The 20,747-nt window shown below is 40.5% G+C and overlaps 1 protein-coding gene across 3 annotated transcripts in view; it reads left to right on the top strand.

Moving 5' to 3' along the window:
• ZFR (zinc finger RNA binding protein) overlaps positions 1-1,844 on the top strand; it is an 86,946-nt gene extending 85,102 nt beyond the window's left edge. For all 3 annotated transcript variants that reach the window (XM_058716715.1, XM_058716737.1, XM_058716706.1), the window contains one exon: positions 326-1,844. In XM_058716715.1, coding sequence (XP_058572698.1) covers positions 326-505 — 180 coding nt within the window. In that variant the 3' untranslated portion in view covers positions 506-1,844. The remainder of the gene's footprint in view (positions 1-325) is intronic.
• The last annotated feature ends 18,903 nt before the right edge of the window (positions 1,845-20,747 follow it).

Below are 20,747 nucleotides of genomic sequence, written 5' to 3'. Positions count from 1 at the left end.
ATGAACTAAGCTGAAGTTAGGTGCTCACCTGACTGAGCCACCCAGGTGCCCCTCAAGATTTTTTCAAATGAACATAATACAGAATTTTTTTTAAGATTTATTTTTTAATTTAGGTTTTAAAAAGCAAAATAGCATGTATACAGAAAAGTCTGAACATATAAAACAAGAACAGTATTTCACAGTATTTCAGTTGTGAAACTAATAATATTAAAGTTATTTCACCAAATATGCTTTTTTATATTGTTACATGGAGACCTAAACCTAGTTAAGAATGAATATTTTTGTCTTTAAAATTAACTCTGAATTTTGGCTCTTTTTGTTGCAGTTTGCATTGAGACTCCTTGCATTCCGCCAGATACACAAAGTTCTAGGCATGGATCCATTACCCCAAATGAGCCAACGTTTTAACATCCACAACAACAGGAAACGAAGAAGGGATAGCGATGGAGTCGATGGATTTGAAGCTGAGGGGAAAAAAGACAAAAAAGATTATGATAACTTTTAAAAAGTTTCTGTAAATCTGCAGTGTTAAAAACAACAGGTGCCCATTTGTTGGTTGTTTTTCATTCATAATAATGTCTACTTTGAAAAGTTTATCAAGAATTTAAAGAATTTCATGGAAGAACCAAGTTTTTCTGTGACATTAATATCTTAATGTACAGTGTTAGGTATTATATTGAATGGAAAGACACCCAAAAAAAAAAATTGTGCTCCAACTAGGGGAAAAACAGTGGTTGAGATTTTTTCCCCATTATTTTGGTTTTATTTACTGGTTGCCCTAGCTCCCCCTATTTTTGTGTCTTTTATTAACTAGTCTTATTAAATCTTTACTGTATTTAATGCAGTATTTGTGCTTCAGTTGCTATGTGTATTTTGATATTTTTATTTAGTTTTGTTTGCTCTTTGACACTAGATGTTACTTTGTGTTATAGATGATATCCTTTGCCCTTCTTAATATTTTACAGCAGTACGTTTTTTTGTAACGTGGAACTGCAGAATTTTTTCTTTTTGTTTTATTCTGTATGTGACGGATTTCAACACAAAAAGTTATCCTGCCATTTAAGTGCTCAGAACTGAATGTTTCTGCAGATCTTGTGGCATTTGTCCCTAGTGTGATATATAAAGGTGTAATTAAGACAGATTTCTGTTAATCTAATCAAGTTTGCTGTTAGTTGTGCATTAGCAGTATAAAAGCTAATATATACTATATGGTCTTGCAACAGTTTTAAAGCCTCTGCATAATTGATAATAAAAATGCATGACATTTTTGTTTTTAATAGACTTTTAAAATTATAATTTTAGGTTTGACACGTAGATCTTTGTACAGTTGACTTTTTGACATAGCAAGGCCAAAAATAACTTTCTGAATATTTTTTTCTTCTGCATAAGTGGAAAGGGCATTTTTCATATATAAGTGGGCTAACCAATATTTTCAAAAGAACTTTATCATTGTGCAACTAACAACAGTAACTAGCCCTTAATTATGATGACAGTTCCTTATTGGTGTGTGTGAGATTACTCTAGCAAACTATTACAGTGTAACACAGTTGAATGATTCCTCCCCCTGCCCATCACCCACATAATTTACAGTTCTCTTAACAGTGAGGTTGATAAAGTATTACTGATAAAAAATTAAGGTTATCTAAGGAGAAAAACCAGAAAATTATTTGGTGTGGCCATCTTACATGCTTATGTGTCCTACAAAAAGCTAAATATTCTAGCAGTGGTGTAATGAGAAGTTACATCTTACTGTTGATGTATGTATGCTCTGGTACACAGATGTCATTTTGTTGTCACAGCACTACAGTGAAATACACAAATAAAAACTTAAATTCATATAATGACTTAAATGTATTATATGTTAGAATTGACTCATAAACTACTTTTGCTTTGAAATGATTTATGCTTCAGTAAAACCATATTCAAGTTTTTTAGGTACTTACATCTTGTTATGCTACCTGAACACATAATTTCAGAAAAATTTATAATTCAGTAGTCTATTGGCTTAACTTCTTAATTTGGTCAGAATCTTTCCCTGGACCCTTAGAGAACCAGGAAACTGTAGGAGACGACTACCAGAGAACTAGAACAAGAAACTTGGGCTTTTTTACCAATTTTGTCACATATACTATGTAACATTGGCAAGCCTTTTTTTTTTTTTTTTTTTTAATATTTCTGGGTCTTCTTTTACTCTTTTGAATAATTAGTTGCCCAGTAAAATTTTGGAATTTTGTTTTTCACAGTTCTCTTAAGAGAGAAGGCAAGAACTGACATTTGGTCATGCACTAATGACACAACATACCATGCTTGGTCATTTCCCGTTTTAACCTATCATAACGATAAGAATAAGTGACAGTGCTGTATTTCTTATTTTTCAGATGAGAACACTGAAGCCCAGAGTGGCTAACTAACAAAAGATCACAGATCCACTTATGTGACAGGATTGAAATTGAGTCAGGTTTCAGTAGGAGCTATAGTTAGCGCCGTTTAAATTTTTTATGAAAATAAATGTTTCAGTACCACTTATTTTTTGCACGATGTAATGGTTTCATAGTTGTGGCTAGACCCACATTAACCATCTTGTGTGAAATAACTTGGATTTGTTAGTATCTTCTGCTTTGACAATTTTTTTTTCAACGTTTTTTTTTTTTTTTTTTTTTTTAATTTATTTTTGGGACAGAGAGAGACAGAGCATGAACGGGGGAGGGGCAGAGAGAGAGGGAGACACAGAATCGGAAACAGGCTCCAGGCTCCGAGCCATCAGCCCAGAGCCTGACGCGGGGCTCGAACTCACAGACCGCGAGATCGTGACCTGGCTGAAGTCGGACGCTTAACCGACTGCGCCACCCAGGCGCCCCTGCTTTGACAATTTTTTAAAGAAAACTATAAACTTTAGTTAAAAGAGGCATTGGTTATCACCCTGATAATACATTTTGGAATCAGTTGTTTTGGTAACTAATTATTAGTTATTCTCTGCATCTCAGGCTGGCTTTCCCTGTTACTTTGTTACAGTAATTTAATGATGACCATAATAAAACAAATTGATTCCTCTCACCTACCTCCATTTAAATGATACACTCCAAATTAGAATTTTCTTTTTCTTCACCACTACTATTTCTTCTGTTTCTTTGGATAAGTTAGAATTGAAAATGCAGAACTGCATGAACAGCATAGCAAAAGATCTCTAGTTTTTATTGTTTTTTTCAATGTTTATTCATTTTTTGAGAGAAAGAGAGCGATTGGGGGAGGGACCAGGAGAGAGGGAAACACAGAATCTGAAGCAAGCTCCAGGCTCCAAGCTGTCAGCACAGAGCCTGATGCAGGGCTCAAACTCCTGAATGGTGAGATCATGACCTGAGCCAAAGTCAGATGCTCAACCGACTGAGACACCCAGGCACCCCCAGATCTCTGGTAAGTCAAGAATATTTTAAGTAATTTTTTCCTGCTTGTTAACAAAAACATGAATAAAGATTTTTCCCAATAAAGGGCAAATTTTATAGTGTCCTAGAAAGATAATGTTCATAGCATTGGTCTCAAATTTGACTATTCCATGGGAGTTGTCTGGAGAATATTCTAAAAAGATTGAGGAGGGCCAGAATAAGCCTAATTAGGAATGTGCTCTTCTCTCTCCTCTCCTCTCCTCTCCTCTCCTCTCCTCTCCTCTCCTCTCCTCTCCTCTCCTCTCCTCTCCTCTCCTCTCCTCCCCCCTCCCACTCCCTCTCCCTCTCCCTCTCCCTCTCTCTCTCCTCTCCCTCTCCTCTCCTCTTTCAGAGAGAGAATTCCACGCAGGCTCCATGTTTTCTTGCTCAGCGCAGACCCAGTGTAGGGCTCAAACCTAGGAACTGTGAGATCATGACCTGAGCTGAAGTCAAGAACCTGACACTTAACCAACTGAGCCACCCAGGCACCCCAAGGCTGTACATTTTAAGATGGCTTTCTTTTAGGTATTTACTTGAATGGATGGTTTACACACACGTTTAAAATTTTAAAGGTGTAAAGGAATATATGGCTTAAAAGGTCTGCCTCTTGTGTTGCCCTTTCCCAGAGGCAGTCAGTGTTATCCATTGTATGTCCTTCCACACATGGTCTGTGCACGTGGCATGAACGTGTACACCTCTTTGCTTTTTTACAAATGGCTGCATACTGGGCTTATTCTGCACCTGACTTCCTTTCCTTTAAATATCTGAGTCCTAGAGATTATTCCATATCAGTACACGTAGGGAAATTGCATTTTTAACAAGCACTGTAAGATCATTCAAATTAGAATTTTTTTTCTTTAAGTATAGGTGGTTCTGATTGAGTGGTACATTGGTCATTCTTGGATAAATGTGCGTTATAGCAGTGACCATCATTTACTCTAGAGTTCAAAAGCTATTTTGTGTGTGTATGTGTATACATTTGTTTAAATAAGTTCTATGCCCAGCATGGGGCTTAAACTCATAATCCTGAGATCAAGAGTCACATGCTCTACTGCCTAAGCCATTGAGGCATCCCTACAAAACTGTATCTTAAATTTTGTATTCTAAGTTTTTTTTTTTTTTTTTTCTATCAGCCACACATTATATATGGCAATATATATGACTGGATGGCTCAGTCCGGTAAGTATTTGACTCTTGATATTGGCTCAGGTTATGATCTCATCTCACAGTCATGAGATCAAGCCGGTGTTGGGCTCCACACTGAGCATGAAGTCTGCTTGAGATTCTCTCTCTCCCTCTGCCCTCTTCTCTCAAAAAAAATAAAAATCTTAAAATGTTAATGCTTAAGGTAGGGGTTTGGAGGGAAGTTTAAACCTACATTACCAATAACAGCTAATTTTGGTGAGATAGCATTGGAACTTCTAACCTGGAAGGAACTCCCTGTGTCCTTTATCTGATATCCAAAGAGAGAGAAACATATCCTTAGCATTGGTTCACACCAGTGTTCAGTTTGGTGTTCAGTTCTGGGCTGCTTCTTGTCGATGTTGTTGTTGTTAACTGAGCTTTAGCCCAATGTGGGGCTTGAACTCACAACCTTGAGATCAAGAGTCATTTGCTGTACTGTCTGAGCCAGCCAGGTGCCTGTCTGAGCATTTGTTGTTGAGTGATAACTTGGAGTGACCAAGGTAGTGAAAATTTGAAACTAAACTCTACAGTTAGAACCACAGCACAGGAGGAACAAGAGATGTGGGGGAGAGAAAGGATTAGAAGTATCTTCAAATATGAATATCTATAGAAAGCATAGTTTTTGAAAATGTTAACTGCAACAATAAAATAGATGAATGTCAGTGGAAAGAAGTTGGTGCCTGTGTTCAAATATAACCACCTGCTTAACATTTTGGTTAAAGGTTCTGGCATTAAGTATGAAAGTATATAAGCTAACCAGATCTTTTCAAAGTTTAAGATGCTGTTTGTTACCAGCAATACCTCAGATACTTGGAGGTTCAGTTCCAGACCACCATAACATAGTAAATATCACAATAAAGTGAGTCAAATGAATTTTTTGGTTTCCCTATATATAGATAGAAGTTATGTTCATCTATTAAGTGTGCAATACCATTGTGTCTTTAGTAAACATTGTACAGGGGCATTTGGGCGGCTCAGTTGAGTCAGTTAAGCGTCTGACTCTTGATTTCGGCTGAGGTCATCATCTCACAGTTTGTGAGTTCCAGCCTGGCGTCGAGAGAGAGGTGAGCATGTGTACTCTCTCAAAATAAATACATAAACTTAAAAAAAAAAAAAATGTACATACCTTAACTCTAAAAAATAAAAAAATTAAAATTTTAAGAAAACAATTTTTAAAGCAAAAAATGCTAACCATCATCCATGCTTTCAGTGAGTCATAATCACTGATGACAGATCACCATAACAATTATAATAATAATGAAAAAGTTTGAAATATTTTGAGAATTAGCAAATATGATACAGAGACACTGAGCAAGTGCTGTGAGAAAAATGGCACCGAGAGACTTGCTTGATGCACAGTTGCCACAAACCACCAATTTGTAAAAAACCAAAAACAAAAACCACACAGTATCAGGGCACCTGTCTGGCTCTCAGTTAAGTGTAGGACCTCAGCTCAAGACATGATCTCATGGTTCATGTTTTGAGCCTCGCCTCAGGCTCTATGCTGTCGGTGCAGAGCCCACTTTGGATCCTCTGTCCCCCTCTCTCCCTGCCCCTCCCCTGCTCGTGTGTACTCGCACTCTCTGTCAAAAATAAACATTAAGAAAATTACAAATTTATTTATTTTGAGAGAGAGCATGCTTGAGGGAGCACATGAGTAGGGGAGGGGCAGAGAGAGAGGGAGAGAGAATCCCAAGCAGGCTCTGCACTGTCAGCACAGAGCCCAATGCGGGCTCTGGCTCATGAACCGTGAGATCAGGACCTGAGCTGAAGTCAAGAATCAGACGCTTAACCGACCGAGCCATCCAAGCACCCCTAAAAAAAAATCTTTAAAAATAAAAAAAGCCTCAATATCTGTGAAGGGCAGAAATAAAGCAAAGCACAATAAAATGAGGTATGCCTTTATACTGTTAGTCCATGTGCCTAGTAAAGATCATTTGAATAGAATTCAAATAGCCATTGTCTCAAAGTTGGTAATTATTTCATGGCAGCCAAAATGCAGGCATGAATAAGATTTCGGCAAAGTGGAGGCTGGTTTTGCTCTGTACCTTGTTAAATTTTCCCTTGTTTTCCATGGCATTGAAATTCCTGGTTGGTTGGTTTTATTTCCTCCTACCTCTCTGAACATTCCTTTTGTGCTGCTGCTTCTAGGTGGCACTTTCCATGGTTCTGTCATCAACATCTTCTGCATGTGTACATGCTATTGATCTCATCAACCTTTCAGGATTTAGATACTCCCTTTGTTAAAATTATTTCCAAATCCTGCCTTTTTCCAAACTCCAGTCTATTCAGCCTACAACCCCCAGATTATTCCTCCTAAAGCATCTGTTTGATTATGTCACTGCTACTCAAGATACCTTCAAGCAACTCTACATCAATGTACTGAACAGTATGTATTCATCCTCACAACATTGTATTTACTACACATGAGTAAACTAGGGTTTGAGATTAAGTAACTTGCTGTTTCTGTAATAAAAGGTCACTTGAATGATAGAGTTTCTTGAATTGGGTCAGATCATCAGAAAGCTACATATTTGGAGAGTTCTTTGACTTCAAAGCCTGAGCATTTAACCTTTATGCCATGTACTTCCCATAGATGTATCCTGCAGCTAAGCCTCTTTCTGTACAATTTTAATGCTTAAGACATGGATTTTAAGTATCCCAAATTTTGGTCTACTCCAAAGGCCTACCCATCAGCCCTTTTCCACTCTTCAGATTCTAAAGAATTCACAACACTACTTCTTTTTCAAAGGTCAGTTGTTAATAATAGGAAAAGGGAATGCCATCTCCATTGCTCTGCATTTTAATCTTTACCTGAGCCAGAAGTCATATCTTATGTACTATATCCAGGATATAGCTATGTCTTATTTGGCCCAAACTGTTAAAAACAGCCAAGGGGCGCCTGCGTGGCTCAGTAGGTTGAGTGTCCGACTTCAGCTCAGGTCATGATCTCACAGTTTGTGGGTTTGAGCCCTGCATCAGGTTCTGTGCTGACAGCTCAGAGCCTGGATCCTGCTTTGGATTCTGTGTCTCCCTCTCTCTCTACCCCTCCCCTGCTTATTCTGTGCCTCTGTCTCTAAAATAAAATAAACATTAATTTTTTTCTGCAGTTTTATACCTTTATTTGACAATCAGCAATTCTCATCCACATTAACAGTCTGTAGATTTTTGAAAGTGGTGACAGGTACATAGGTAACCAACGTATAGAGCTTGTTTGGTGAATCCTCATCCTCATTACTTTTTCTGGACAACCACATACGGATACAGTACGGAACATTCCTTATTCCTTTGGCCAAACAATTCCTTTGTTGAGCCTGGTGTCAATGTGCACATCTGGGGTTCCCATCTCCTGCATAGCAAATTTCCGGATCTCTTTGAGTGCCTGAGGGGCACGCTTTTTAACATTTATTTATTTTTGAGACAGAGACAGAGCATGAACAGGGGAGGGGCAGAGAGAGAGGGAGACACAATCCGAAACGGGCTCCAGGCTCTGAGCTGTCAGCACAGAGCCTGACGTGGGGCTCGAACTCACTGTGAGATCATGACCTGAGCCACCCAGGCGCCCCCCCAAAATTTTTTTAAACAGCCAATGTTAAAGAACAATTTCACAGGGGCACTTGGGTGGCTCAGTCAGTTAAGCATCTGCCTGGATTTCAGCTCAGGTCATGATCTCACAATTCTTGAGTTCAAGCCCCACCTCTGACTCTGTGCTGGCAGTACAGAGCCTGCTTGTGATTCTCTCTCTGCCCCTCCCCTGCTGGTGCTCTTTCTCTCTCTCTCAAAATAAATAAATAAACTTAAAAAAAAAGAAAAGAAAAATTTCACAGGAAATCCCAATTTGACTTCTCTTGAAGAAATGGAAGATTTGATGACAGAGGGCATGTGTTCCTCTGTGGTAACAATTAACTGAAGCTGAGATGAATGGCTGTTCCCTCTGGTGGATAAATTTAAGACCATCTTCTCTGGAAAGTTTATCACAGCCTATACCATTCCCTATTTTGTCTGCCAGGCTGGCCTTGTGTGCATTTGATTTTATGACATTAGAGACCCCAGCCATTTTACCTATGGACTCTCCTAAATTTAGTGTGCAAACACATCTCTTAAACTGAGGCATAATCTCAAAACTTACTTTCAGTTCCCAAATTCTTCAATTCTGTGATCACATGTTTCTCTTCTTAAACACTAGGATACTTGATGTCCCTCACACTTAGTATAAAGGACAGTCATAGGGGCGCCTGGTTGGCTCAATCGGTGGAACATGTAACTTGATCTCAGGGTTGTGAGTTCAAGCCCCATGTTGGGTGTAGAGATTACTTTTAAAAATAAATAAAATCTTAAGGACTGTCATAAAAAAACAATGCACTTCCTTCATTGATTGTTTCAAGAGAAATGTCAGGAAGGAGGCCTAAAATTTAAGCAAACTGCATATTCAGGGAATCCTTTATTTCAAAGCAGAGACCAAAATCTTCCGGAAATCTCATGGTAATGTTGGAGCAGCCTGTTTGTCTTCCTGTCTGCTCTTTGGTTGGACTTAATGAAAGAGAAGAATCAGTGGGAGTTGATGAGGAGCAAAGATGGGCTCAAAGGAAAATAAGATTTTCTAGATGACAAAATTCTTAATTGTATGAGTTTTTAGGGGCACCTGGCTGGCTCAGTTGGTTGAGCATCCAACTTCAGCTCAGGTCATGATCTCACCGTTCATGAGTTCGAGCCCCGTGTCGGGTTCTGAGCTGACAGCTTGGAGCCTCCTTCAGATTCTGTGTCTCCCTTTCTCTCTGCCCCTCCCCCGTTCACACTCTGTCTCTGTCTCTCAAAACTGAATGAAAATTAAAAAAAATTGTATGAGTTTCTAAATTTTTTCTTTTTATGAAATTTAGTGTACAACAAAGGAGATGAAAAGGAGAGGGCTTAATCTACAGTAAAGTGGAAAGGCAGCTGCACCTAAATTATTAATTGAAACCACATTTAGATATTTTTAATGTTTATTTTTGAGAGAGAAAGGAAGTGGGGAAGGGGCAGAGAGACCAGTGGACAGAGAATCTGAAGTGGGCTCTGCACTGATAACAGTGAGCTCGATTCAGGGCTTGAACTGACGAACCTCATGAACTGTGAAATGATGACCTGAGCCAAAGATGGATACTCAACTGATTGAGCCACCCAGGTGCCCCTGGAAACCAAATTTATGAGTGCCAGTTCCCAGTAAAATGAAGTAAGCACCCTCATCCCTGTCTGTCCCTCTGAATGCAATTATAAAATGTGGCTAAAATACATAAAGCAGCAGTTTGAGGACTCTGAAACAACTAATGGCAGGCAGATTGGAGAAGACAAGAACTGACGTATCATCAAACTTAACAGTTGACCACATTTCCCCCTTCCAGAGGTAAAATCACTGCTTAGCCATGAACTTGAATAGAGCCATGGAAGTGTGTGGCAGGCAGCAGTAACTAAAGCCCCAGCTGGGACTTTTCCTGGCCAGAGGATTGAAAGGGGGAGTCCTGGGTAACGAGAACATACTGGGCAGATTGGGGAGAAGGAGAAGCTAGGGTAAGTGACCCCATAAAGTTATCTATGAATAACTTCACAACGATTTTTTCTGGTGCCCAACCTCAACTTATTTTATGAGGCCAACATTACCATGATATCAAAACCAAATAAACACAGTTCAAAAAAAGCTCAGGACTGGCTGGCTGGCTCAGTTGGTAGAGCACGTGACTCTGGATCTCAGGGTTATGAGTTCAAGCCCCACATTGGGTATAGAACTTACTTTAAAAAAAAAGTTCAGACCAATGTACCTGATGAAATTAGATTGAAGAACCCTTAATGAGAGATTTATCAAATCATATCCAGCAATATATGTGAAGAATAATATACTACAACCAAGTGGAGTTTATCTTAGGAATGTAAAGTGGGCTCAATAAATGAAAATCAATTAACATACGAATTTTGCCACTAAAAATATGAAACTACCATATCCCAGAATAAAATTTAAAGTCAAGGGGCACCTGGGTGGTTCAGTCAGTTGAGTGTCTGACTTTAGCTCATGCCATGATCTTACGGTTCTTGGGTTTGAGCCCCACATCGGGCTCTGTGCTGACAGCTCAGAGCCTGGAGCCTGCTTTGGATTCTGTGTCTCCCTCTCTCTCTATCCCTCCTCAGCTTATGTGCATTCTCTTTCAGAAATAAATAAAACTTTAAAAATGTTAAAAAATAATAATAAAAATAAAGTCTAATAACTGGGGAAGCCATTACACCATAATATAACAGTTGGTATTAATAAAGATATTCAAATCATTTGTATCTGATTCCACTAAGAAAAGAATTGGACACAGGCATAAAGATTTGTTACCTAAATGGTCAAGAATTAAACAAATGGAACATGCATGTAGTGAACAATTGCATATAATGTTGTAGCTATGTACTCACTGGCATACCGAGATGTTCACAAATAATACGTGTAAAACAAGTATCTGTGTAAGAGTCCACTATTGCCATACAAGCATCTACATATGTATACACATCATAGAAAAAGTTCTAACTCAAAACTGTTAGCACTGGTTATCTCTGGGTTACAAGATCCTCAATGACTTTTTTAAGAGATGCAGATGATTTCACAATGAACATGGAATACTTTGGTAATAAATAATAAGATAAATTTCTGTTTGAAAGTGTAAATGAACAATATACATGAGTGGACAATTCTCAAAAAAAAAATACAAATGGCTGAAAACCATATAAAAACAAAATTTCAACCTTACTACTAAGAAAATACATGCAAATTATTTTTAAAAGGTCATAGACTTTTTGTCAGCCAGATTTACAAAGATTATAAAGATTGAAAATATTAATGTCTGAGCTAGTAATACCAAAAATTGCAAAGGCAAAGGCAAGGGTCACTCATTCAGTTGACATCTAAATTGTCTCTTTTTTTTTTAAATGCAAATAAACAGCTGAACTTCAAAGAATTTATCTTAAAGAATTAAATCTAATTAGTAAGTTTACAAACTGTGAGTTCAAATATATTGACTGAAACATTCTTAGCAAATGTGTAAGATTAAAAACAATGAAAATGTCCGCGAGTATTTTATTAAAATACAGCTCAACCATTTAAATGGTATCATAGACCAATGATTCTAAAGAGGAGTGCCCCTCAAAAATCACTGCTTGTTCAACCTGTTACTCATGACTTGGTGTTAGCTCCCTCAGGAATCTTAGTTCAGGAAAAAAGTTGAAAATAGCTATGCAGGGGCGCCTGAATGGCTCAGTCGGTTAACCAAGTCTTGATTTTGACTCAGGTCGTGGTCTCATAGTTTGTGGGATCAAGCCCTGTGTCAGACTCTGTGCTGACAGTGCAGAGCCTGCTTGGGATTCTCTATCTCCTCCCTCTGGCCCTCCCCTTCTCGAGCTCCCTTTCTCTCTCTCAAAATAAATAAACTTAAAAAAGAAAAGAAAAGAAAAGAACTATGCATAATAATAATACACGAATAAATTTACTTTATAATGTTTAATGAAAAAAATCAGATCACAAAGCCATGTGCAAAGTATTATCCCTTTATATTTTAATAGATAAGCATATATAAAGACCGTTCTTTCTCCAAATCTTTACAGTGGTTACCTCTTGTGTAGTATGATTATGGTTTGTTCAGTTTGGGACTTTTATTTCTACCTGATTATGAGATTTTCTTGTTTCTATGTTTATATAATAAATTTTATTACATAATAATAAGTGATCACCTAATAATTCTTAAATAATTACCACATCATTCTTTAAAAAGAAAAAAAAATGGTGTAAAAAGTCTTCACTAGCTCCACATACCTAAGGATAAATTACAAAATCCTTAGCCTAGCATACAGGGCCCCCTAAACTACAGCTCCAGCCTGTCCTTCCAGTGCCATCTCCCACCACTGCCTGTATTGGAACCAGCAGTGTGATGCCAGGGCAAATCCCCAGCTCTTGCCTCTGCCCTTGGTGCACACACATCCTGTCCCCTCTGAGGTCAGCCTTATAGGCCAATGTGGGTGCTCCTTTTCTTACAGAGCCTTTCCTTTGGGGATGGGGAGGGTGTGGCCCTGGCACACAAGGAGCCCAGGAAAAAAGTAGAGTAGAGAAGCCTTCTAAAATGAATCCGGGGGCGCCTGGGTGACTCAGTTGGTTAAGCGTCTGACTCTGGGGCTCAGGTCATGATCTTATGGTTTGGTGAATTCGAGCCCTGCATGGGGCTGTGTGCTGATGGTGTGGTGCCTGCTTGGGATTCTCTCTCTCTCCCTCCCTCTCTCTCTCTGCCCTTCCCCTACTCACGCTGTCACTGTCTCTCTCAAAATAAATCAGTAAACTTAAAAAATAAAAAAGGAAAAATAAAAATGAATCTGGATCGGTGCGAGGGTTCAGCGGGGGAAGGGGTGTGCCTGGCTGGCTCAATCAGGGGAGCCTGTGATTCTTGATTTGGGGTTGTGCATCTGAACCCCAAGCTGGGTGTAGAGGTTACTTAAAAAGGAAATAAAGAAATAAAGAAATAAAAGGAAAAAATGAATCACTTATTTCTCTAATCTTGTGTGGTTTCAGATTAAGTTTCTCTTAGTATTTTCTCTTCACCTGATGTTGTCTCACATGATGTGGGAGAATGCACTGATTCCCCCTTCCTCCCCCCACCACCTCTCTGGGCCCCCAGTTTCAGCTGAGCCACAGAATTTCTTTTTGGATTTCTTAAACCTGTGTAAGATATTTGCAAAGGCTGAAATTGTCTTGCCTGGTGCTTTGCTTGGCTGCCCCGAGACTCTGTTCCAGAGACCAGGTGAATGAATGGTGAATAGACCCCAGTGTCCTGCAGGGAAATAGGGAAGTGGGGAAATGGCCACCCATTAACAGTGCTCAAGCAGAAAAATGACTGTAAAAAATATTGAGATGTTTCTTTGCAGTCATTTCTATCCCTTGCATTCTTTTTTTTTTTTTTTTTTTTTGCCTTTGGACAAAAAAGGATATTTAAAAAACAATTTTGATTACATTTTCACTTTGGGACAGATAACTATTTCAGATATAAAACAGTGGGCCTTTCACAACCTCTATGTTCTTTTACAACCACCTGAACAATGAGCCTTTCAGGTTTTCAGTGAGCAGGAATGGGTCAGCCAAGCTCAAAACAGGCTTGACTGCACTTTCAACAAAGATCACATACCCCGGCAGGGAGGGAGGGGCAGCTCGTTTGTATTTGAAAAGGTTCTCCTGGCCCCTGTGACACCAACAGCTTCCTTCTGCCCTCTAAGATGATTAGGCTGCAAACACCGGTGGCCCTCCTCCGTGGAGAAGAGGTGCCCACCCCCACTTCTTCCAGTTTCAAACCAGGTGCAGCCCTGAACAAAACTGGAAAGGAAGAGAAGATTCTTTCAGTGCCGTCTTCCTGCAAATTAGAGAATAAACACCCTGGGTGTCAGGTCCCTCAATTTTTCCCAACCACCTCTGGAGTACCAGGACTTCTAAGATCTAAACGTGGTGCTTTGGGGTGCCCTAGTGGCTCAGTCGGTTGAGCGCCCCTCTCTTGATTTCGGCTCAGTTCATGATCCCCGGATTGTGGGGCCAAGCCCTGTGTCGGGCTCCATGCTGAATGTCAAGCCTGCTTGATATTCTCTGTCTCCATCTGTCCTTTTCCCCTGCTCATGCTCTCTCTCTCTCTTAAAAAAAAAAATTGAATTTAACAAATGAACATAATGTTTTGATTTCAATTAAAATTTGGAGGAATAATACATTATTTTTATTTTGTGATACACATTCTCCACGATTGTATGACATGTGAAGCATGAAGTTGTGTCAATTTTAATAATTTGAGATATCAGGGAACCTGGGTGACTCGTTCAGTTAAGCGTCCGACGTCAACTTAGGTCATGATCTCACATTCCATGGGCTCCAGCCCTGAATCAGGCTCTGTGCTAACAGCTCAGAGTCTGGAGCCTGCTTCCTTCTGTATCTCCTTCTCTCTCTGCCCCTCCCCCCCCACCACTCTCTCTCTTTCAAAAATAAATAAACATTAAAAATGTTTTAAAATAATAATAATTTGAGACATCAACAAACTTTTCTCATTCCTCTCCTGGAGATCATCTCTGAATCAGATGCCAGATCTTGACTTCTATCATCCTGGGACGAGTCAAGAGAAATCTGAAATGGAAAGCCAACCCAAAATAGCAGTTTTTTTCTGCCTGCTGCTTCCTCCTGCCCCCCCACCCCATGCCCGTGCCCCCCGCCCCTACCTGGGGCTCTGAGCTGGGCAGAGAGCTAACCTGGGAGAGAAAGAGCAGAGTGAGAAGCAGGTGGTGTCTGTGCACTAACCCTGCTCCCCAGTTACCCCATCACTTAGGAAAGCTGAGAGAGGGGAAGAGGGAGCGTGGGGGTGTGAGCCTGAGCCTGGCACCCCCAGAGGGGACTTGGAGTATGTGGTGGCCCTGCTGACAGTCTCTCCTCCCCTGCCTCCAGGCAGAGCGTGGTTGAAATTGTGGTGGCCTTTCCGGGTGCTGGAGACCTTGCAAAGCCCCTTGACGCTTCTGTGTCTCCCAAGGGCTTTGGAAATGATCCACAGTATTCAGTGGCCCTCAAGTGAGACATAGAAAGTAATTAGGAAAGAGGACTGAGTGCCTCACAGAGGAAACGGGGACACGCCATGTCAGCCAGCTGCACAGGGGCAGGACGGAGAGGTCGCAGGCCGAGTCTGCACCCTCTGAACCCAGCAGCTTCCCTGCCCAGGAACACGCAGCACCAGCAATGGGACAGAGGCAGGGAGGCCAACAACCTGTCCTGGCCCCTGCCCCTGCCCCGCCCCAGGCCTGGCTAGGGATTTGTGTACCTTACAGCCTTTTAATTCAACCCAGAGAGTAGAAGGGAGCTGGGAAATGGATTGCGAATGGCTTAGAAGACTTGAAGTGACAAAGATAAAGCTCAGAAGTAACCAGAATTACTTGCCTGCGTTAGACCCCTCTCTCTGGCCTAGAACTCACGTTCGGAAAGAAGATTGTGTTACAGAAATAAGTCTCAGGGTGGCCCTGATCAGCGTGATCTCTGGCCAGTCATTTTACTTCTGTCCGCCTTGAGACATCCCCACCCCCCCCCCACCCCCCACTCCTCAAAACGAAGGGGGTGGCCTAGCTGCTGACTCAAGCAGGCTTTCTCCTCTTTCTGCCTGTGCCTGTGTGCACAGAGGGCGCCAGAGGACGCTTGTGTGCCCAGAGGACAGAGAAGGAATGGGCCCAGCCTCCTCCTCCTTTATCATCTTTCTTGATTGCCTGCGGAGCTGAAGGGATTCCCCAGCCCGTGCTGAAAATACAGGAAGTGAAGCATTCCTATGAAGCCTATTCTTTTTTATTATAATTTTTAAAATTTAAATTCTACTTAGTTAACATACAGTGCAACATTGGTTTCAGGAGTAGAATTCAGGGAAGCCTCGGTGGCTTAGTCAATTAAGTGTCACACCCTTGATTTCAGCTCAGGTCATGATCTCATGGTTTATAAATTCCAGAGCTCTGCGCTGACATTGAGGAGTCTGCTTGGAATTCTCTCTCTCTCTCTCTCTCTCTCTCTTTCATTCTCTCCCCTGCCCTCAAAATAAATAAACATTAAAAAAAGGAGTAAAATTCAGTGATTTGTCACTTACATACGATACCCAGTGCTCATCATAATGAGTGTCCTCCTTAATACCCTTCACCCATCTAGCCCATCCCCACACACCTCCCTCTAGCAACCCTCACTGTGTTCTCCACCTTTAAGAGTCTCTTGTGGTTTGTTTCTCTCCTCTTCCCCCCAACCCCTCCTGTCCCATGTGTTATCTGTTTTGTCCATGAAACCTATTCTAAGCCTAAATGGCATAAGCAAAGAAGCAATTACCATCTGTAAAAGAAAAAATTGTCTTTGGTTATTTTTTTATTTTCGTTTGCAAAAACAGGTACTAATGTGGGTCTTTCGTAAAGACGGAGTAGTGTAACACAAACTTTTGGATAGTGGGGGAAATCTGTACCTTCCATTCACCACTTTTTAGATAGTCCTGTAGAGGGCACAGTTTCCTTGTCCCAGAGGCTTCCAGGGTTCAGGAATGTCAGTGACTCCAGCAGGTTCTGAAGACTTTCCATCAATCTGATAATCTCTTCAAAGCACCAAGGATAGTGCTTTAGGAACTATCTAGAAGCACAGGAGGGTCTCCTATGACAGTGAGAAGCTCCAGGCATAGCTGTAAGAAAGAAGACAAAGGTGAGGCCCTTTTGCAGTGATTCCAAGACATATTCAAGTTCATGGACCAATGCAGCATACAGATCCTGGTTGCTTAGGGATTCAGAAGAGCTCTACCCTGGTTCCGACAGTCTCCAAGGAAGATGTCAAAGAGGTGGTAACATTAAGGTCAGACCATGATGGATGGATCGATTTGGGAACTACCATGGAGACAGAAAATGGCAATGCCTTATAAAAAGCTCTTGCTTTTATTTTTTGTAAGTTTATTTATTTATTTTGAGAGAGATAGGGTATGTGTGTGCACCTGGGGGAGGGGCAGAAAGATAGAGAGAGACAGACAGACAGAGAGAGAGAGACAGAGAGAATCCCAATCAGGCTCACTGTCAGTGCAGAGCCCTACTTGGGGCTCAATCTCATGAACCGGGAGATCGTGACCTGAACTGAAATCAAGAGTCGGATGCTTAACCGACTGAGCTACCCAAGTGCCCCAAGTCTCTTGCTTTTAAATTAAAATCCAACGTATGTATTTTAATTGTTCACTTTATTTATTTATTATTTATTTATTTATAATTTTTTTTTAACGTTTATTCATTTTTGAGAGACAGAGCATGCACGAGAGGGGAAGGAGCAGAGAGAGAGGGAGACACAGAATCCGAAGCAGGCTCCACGCTCTGAGCTGTCAGCACAGAGCCCAACTCAGGGCTTGAACTCTGACTATGACCTGAGCTGAAGTCAGACGCCCAACCAACTGAGCCACCCAGGCGCCCCTATTGTTCGCTTTAAAATAGCTAATTTTGGGGGCGCCTGGGTGGCGCAGTCGGTTAAGCGTCCGACTTCAGCCGGGTCACGATCTCGCGGTCCGTGAGTTCGAGCCCCGCGTCGGGCTCTGGGCTGATGGCTCGGAGCCTGGAGCTTGTTTCCGATTCTGTGTCTCCCTCTCTCTCTGCCCCTCCCCCGTTCATGCTCTGTCTCTCTCTGTCCCAAAAATAAATTAAAAACGTTGAAAAAAAAATAAAAAAATAAATAAAATAGCTAATTTTGGGGCACCTGGGTGGCTCAGTCAGTTAAGCGTCCGACTTCAGCTCAGGTCAGAGCCTGGAGCCTGCTTCGGATTCTGTGTTTCTCTCCCTGCCCCTCCCCTGCTTGTGCTTGCTCTCTCTCTCTCTCAAAATAAATAAATAAACATAACAAAATAAAATGGCTAATTTTATGTTATCTGACTTTCATCTCAATTTTAAAAAGTCTATGGGAGATAACTGTTTCTGTGTGTGTGTAATTTTAAATTAATTTGTTGTTGAGCTAGGTAATAATTCTGATAGTTTAAAATCCAGAGGTATAAAAGAAAGTACAGTGAAACTTTTCTTTCTATCTTTATTCCAAACACCTAGTTCCCCCTCTAAAAGCAACTAGTGTCATATTTCCCTTTGTATCTATCCAAAGGTGTTCTATGAAAATATAAGGATCTAGTCTTTATTTCCACTCTGTTTTACACAAATGGTAGCCTACTCTGCCTGCTGTTGTGCATCCCGCTTTAATCACTGACTGTGCTGTGTCCCTCACACCTTATGTACCAACATTCTAAACACTTTATATTCATTAACTTATTTAATCCTCACAACAATCCTATGAAGTAGATGCTATTAGAATCCTCATAACCCTCATTTTAAATATTTTTAAAAGTTTGTTTGTTTACTTAGTCATCTCTAAACCCAACATGGGGCTCAAACTTCTGACCCAGAGATCAAGAATTGCATGCTCTTCTGATTAGCCAGCCAGGTGCCCCCAGTAACTCTCATTTTATAGGTGAGAAAATTGAGACTAAGAAGATAAATGGCTAGTTAAAAGTCACACACATAATAATTGTTGGAGCCAGGACTTGAACCCAAGCAGCCTAACTCCAGAATATTCACTTTTTAACCACTAAACTTCACAGCCTCTACCTAAAAATTTTCTCATTCTTTATTACAGTTGCATAGTATCCCGCTCTATGGCTGTACCGTAATTTATTCAAACAATCCCTACTGATGAACATTTAGACTTTTCCAAACTTCTGTTGTTTTAAAGTTGCTACAGTGAGTAGGCTTGGATACATGGCATTTCACACATGTTTGAGTGTATCTATAGGATCTTTCAGAAGTGAAATTATTGATACAGTTTTTGATGGATATTGCAAAGTTGCCCTCCCTCTTGCCCCATCAATTACCCCATCCTCCCCGCCCCCACCAGTAATGGATGAGAATCTCTGTTTCCTATCTTCACTGAGGGCTCACTTAATATTGTGGCATCCGATTCATGGTTATTAGCTAGTTATAAAGGAGTCTGTCTCTAGAGAACTTCTAGTCTTATTGGGAGAGTCTGGGAGACAAGTCACAGTGAACCATCAGTAAATCTTTATTTAATGAAAAACGAATCAGGCCATTAACTTGTGTTTTGAAGAAGATAGAATATAGATCATAGAGTAGGCTCATCAAGAACCCCTAACATGTGACCATCTTAAGTTGTATGTTTTATAGGGGGAAAAATTACCAGAAAAGTCTTTGTTTACAATTCTGAGTCTGCCCAGCAGGCTGTCATATTGTAGTACCACAAGATTGAGAACAATCCAAATATTAAAAAAAACTTCTTTTTTTAAATGTTTATTCATTTATGAGAGAGAGAGAGACAGACAGACAGAGTGCAAGCCGGGGAGGGGCAGAGAGAGAGGGAGACACAGAATCCAAAGCAGGCTCCAGGCTCTGAGCTGTCAGCACAGAGTCTGATGTGGGGCTCGAACTCACAAACTATGAAATCATGACCTGAGCCGAAGTCGGATGCTTAACCAACAGAGCCACCCAGGTACCCCCAGAGAACAATTGCAAATGCTTCCTTCTTTTAAAAAAATTTTTTTTATGATTTTATTTTATTTTTGAGAGAGAGACACAGTGAGAGCAGGGGAGGGACAGAGAGAGATGGAGACAGAATCCGAAGCAGACTCCAGGCTCTGAGCTGTCAGCGCAGAGCCCGATGTGGGGCTCGAACTCACAGACTACAAGATCATGACCTGACTCAAAGTCAGATGCCCAACCGCCTGAGCCACCCAGGTGCCCCCAAATGCTTCTTAATCCAGGTCCATTACTCACCATCCTCAGAAGAAGGTTGAAAGAGCCCTGGCTACAGCAAGAGGCTAAAGAATTTTCTTTTTCCCGTGAAAGAAGAGGGTAAGTCTTCAGATCCAGACCATTTGCTAAAGTTGAAATTTGGCAAGTGGCCATTAAATGACATGTGCATCTTAGTCTTTGAATATATATATATTACATATGATACATGTAACATATGTTAATATAGTATATTACATGTAATATATCATATATAACATATATTACATATATAATCATATGTATATTACATGTCATATGTATACCATATATTACATGTAAAACACATTACATGTAATACATCATATATAACATATCATATATATACATATACATTATATATATATATATATACACACACACATACATACATTATTTATTTATTTTAAATTCAAACCCTAGTTTAAATTTGGCCTAGTATCTAAGTGATTTAAAAGTGGAGGTTCTAGGGGCGCCTGGGTGGCGCAGTCGGTTAAGCGTCCGACTTCAGCCAGGTCACTATCTCGCGGTCCGTGAGTTCAAGCCCCGCGTCAGGCTCTGGGCTGATAGCTGGGAGCCTGGAGCCTGTTTCCGATTCTGTGTCTCCCTCTCTCTCTGCCCCTCCCCCGTTCATGCTCTGTCTCTCTCTGTCCCAAAAATAAATAAAAAACGTTGAAAAAAAAAATTAAAAAAAAAAAAAGTGGAGGTTCTAATCTGGATGCCAAAGTTCAAACTCTTGCTTCCTCCACTTAGTAATCAATTGCTGCCCGGGATGCTTTTCATCTGATAATATTTCACTCACTCAGGTGCAAATATTGGTAGAGTTCCTAC

This window comes from Neofelis nebulosa, chromosome 1 (assembly GCF_028018385.1).
Source record: "Neofelis nebulosa isolate mNeoNeb1 chromosome 1, mNeoNeb1.pri, whole genome shotgun sequence".
Lineage (NCBI taxonomy): Eukaryota > Metazoa > Chordata > Mammalia > Carnivora > Felidae > Neofelis > Neofelis nebulosa.
This window is presented reverse-complemented; position numbering and strand designations above follow the sequence as displayed.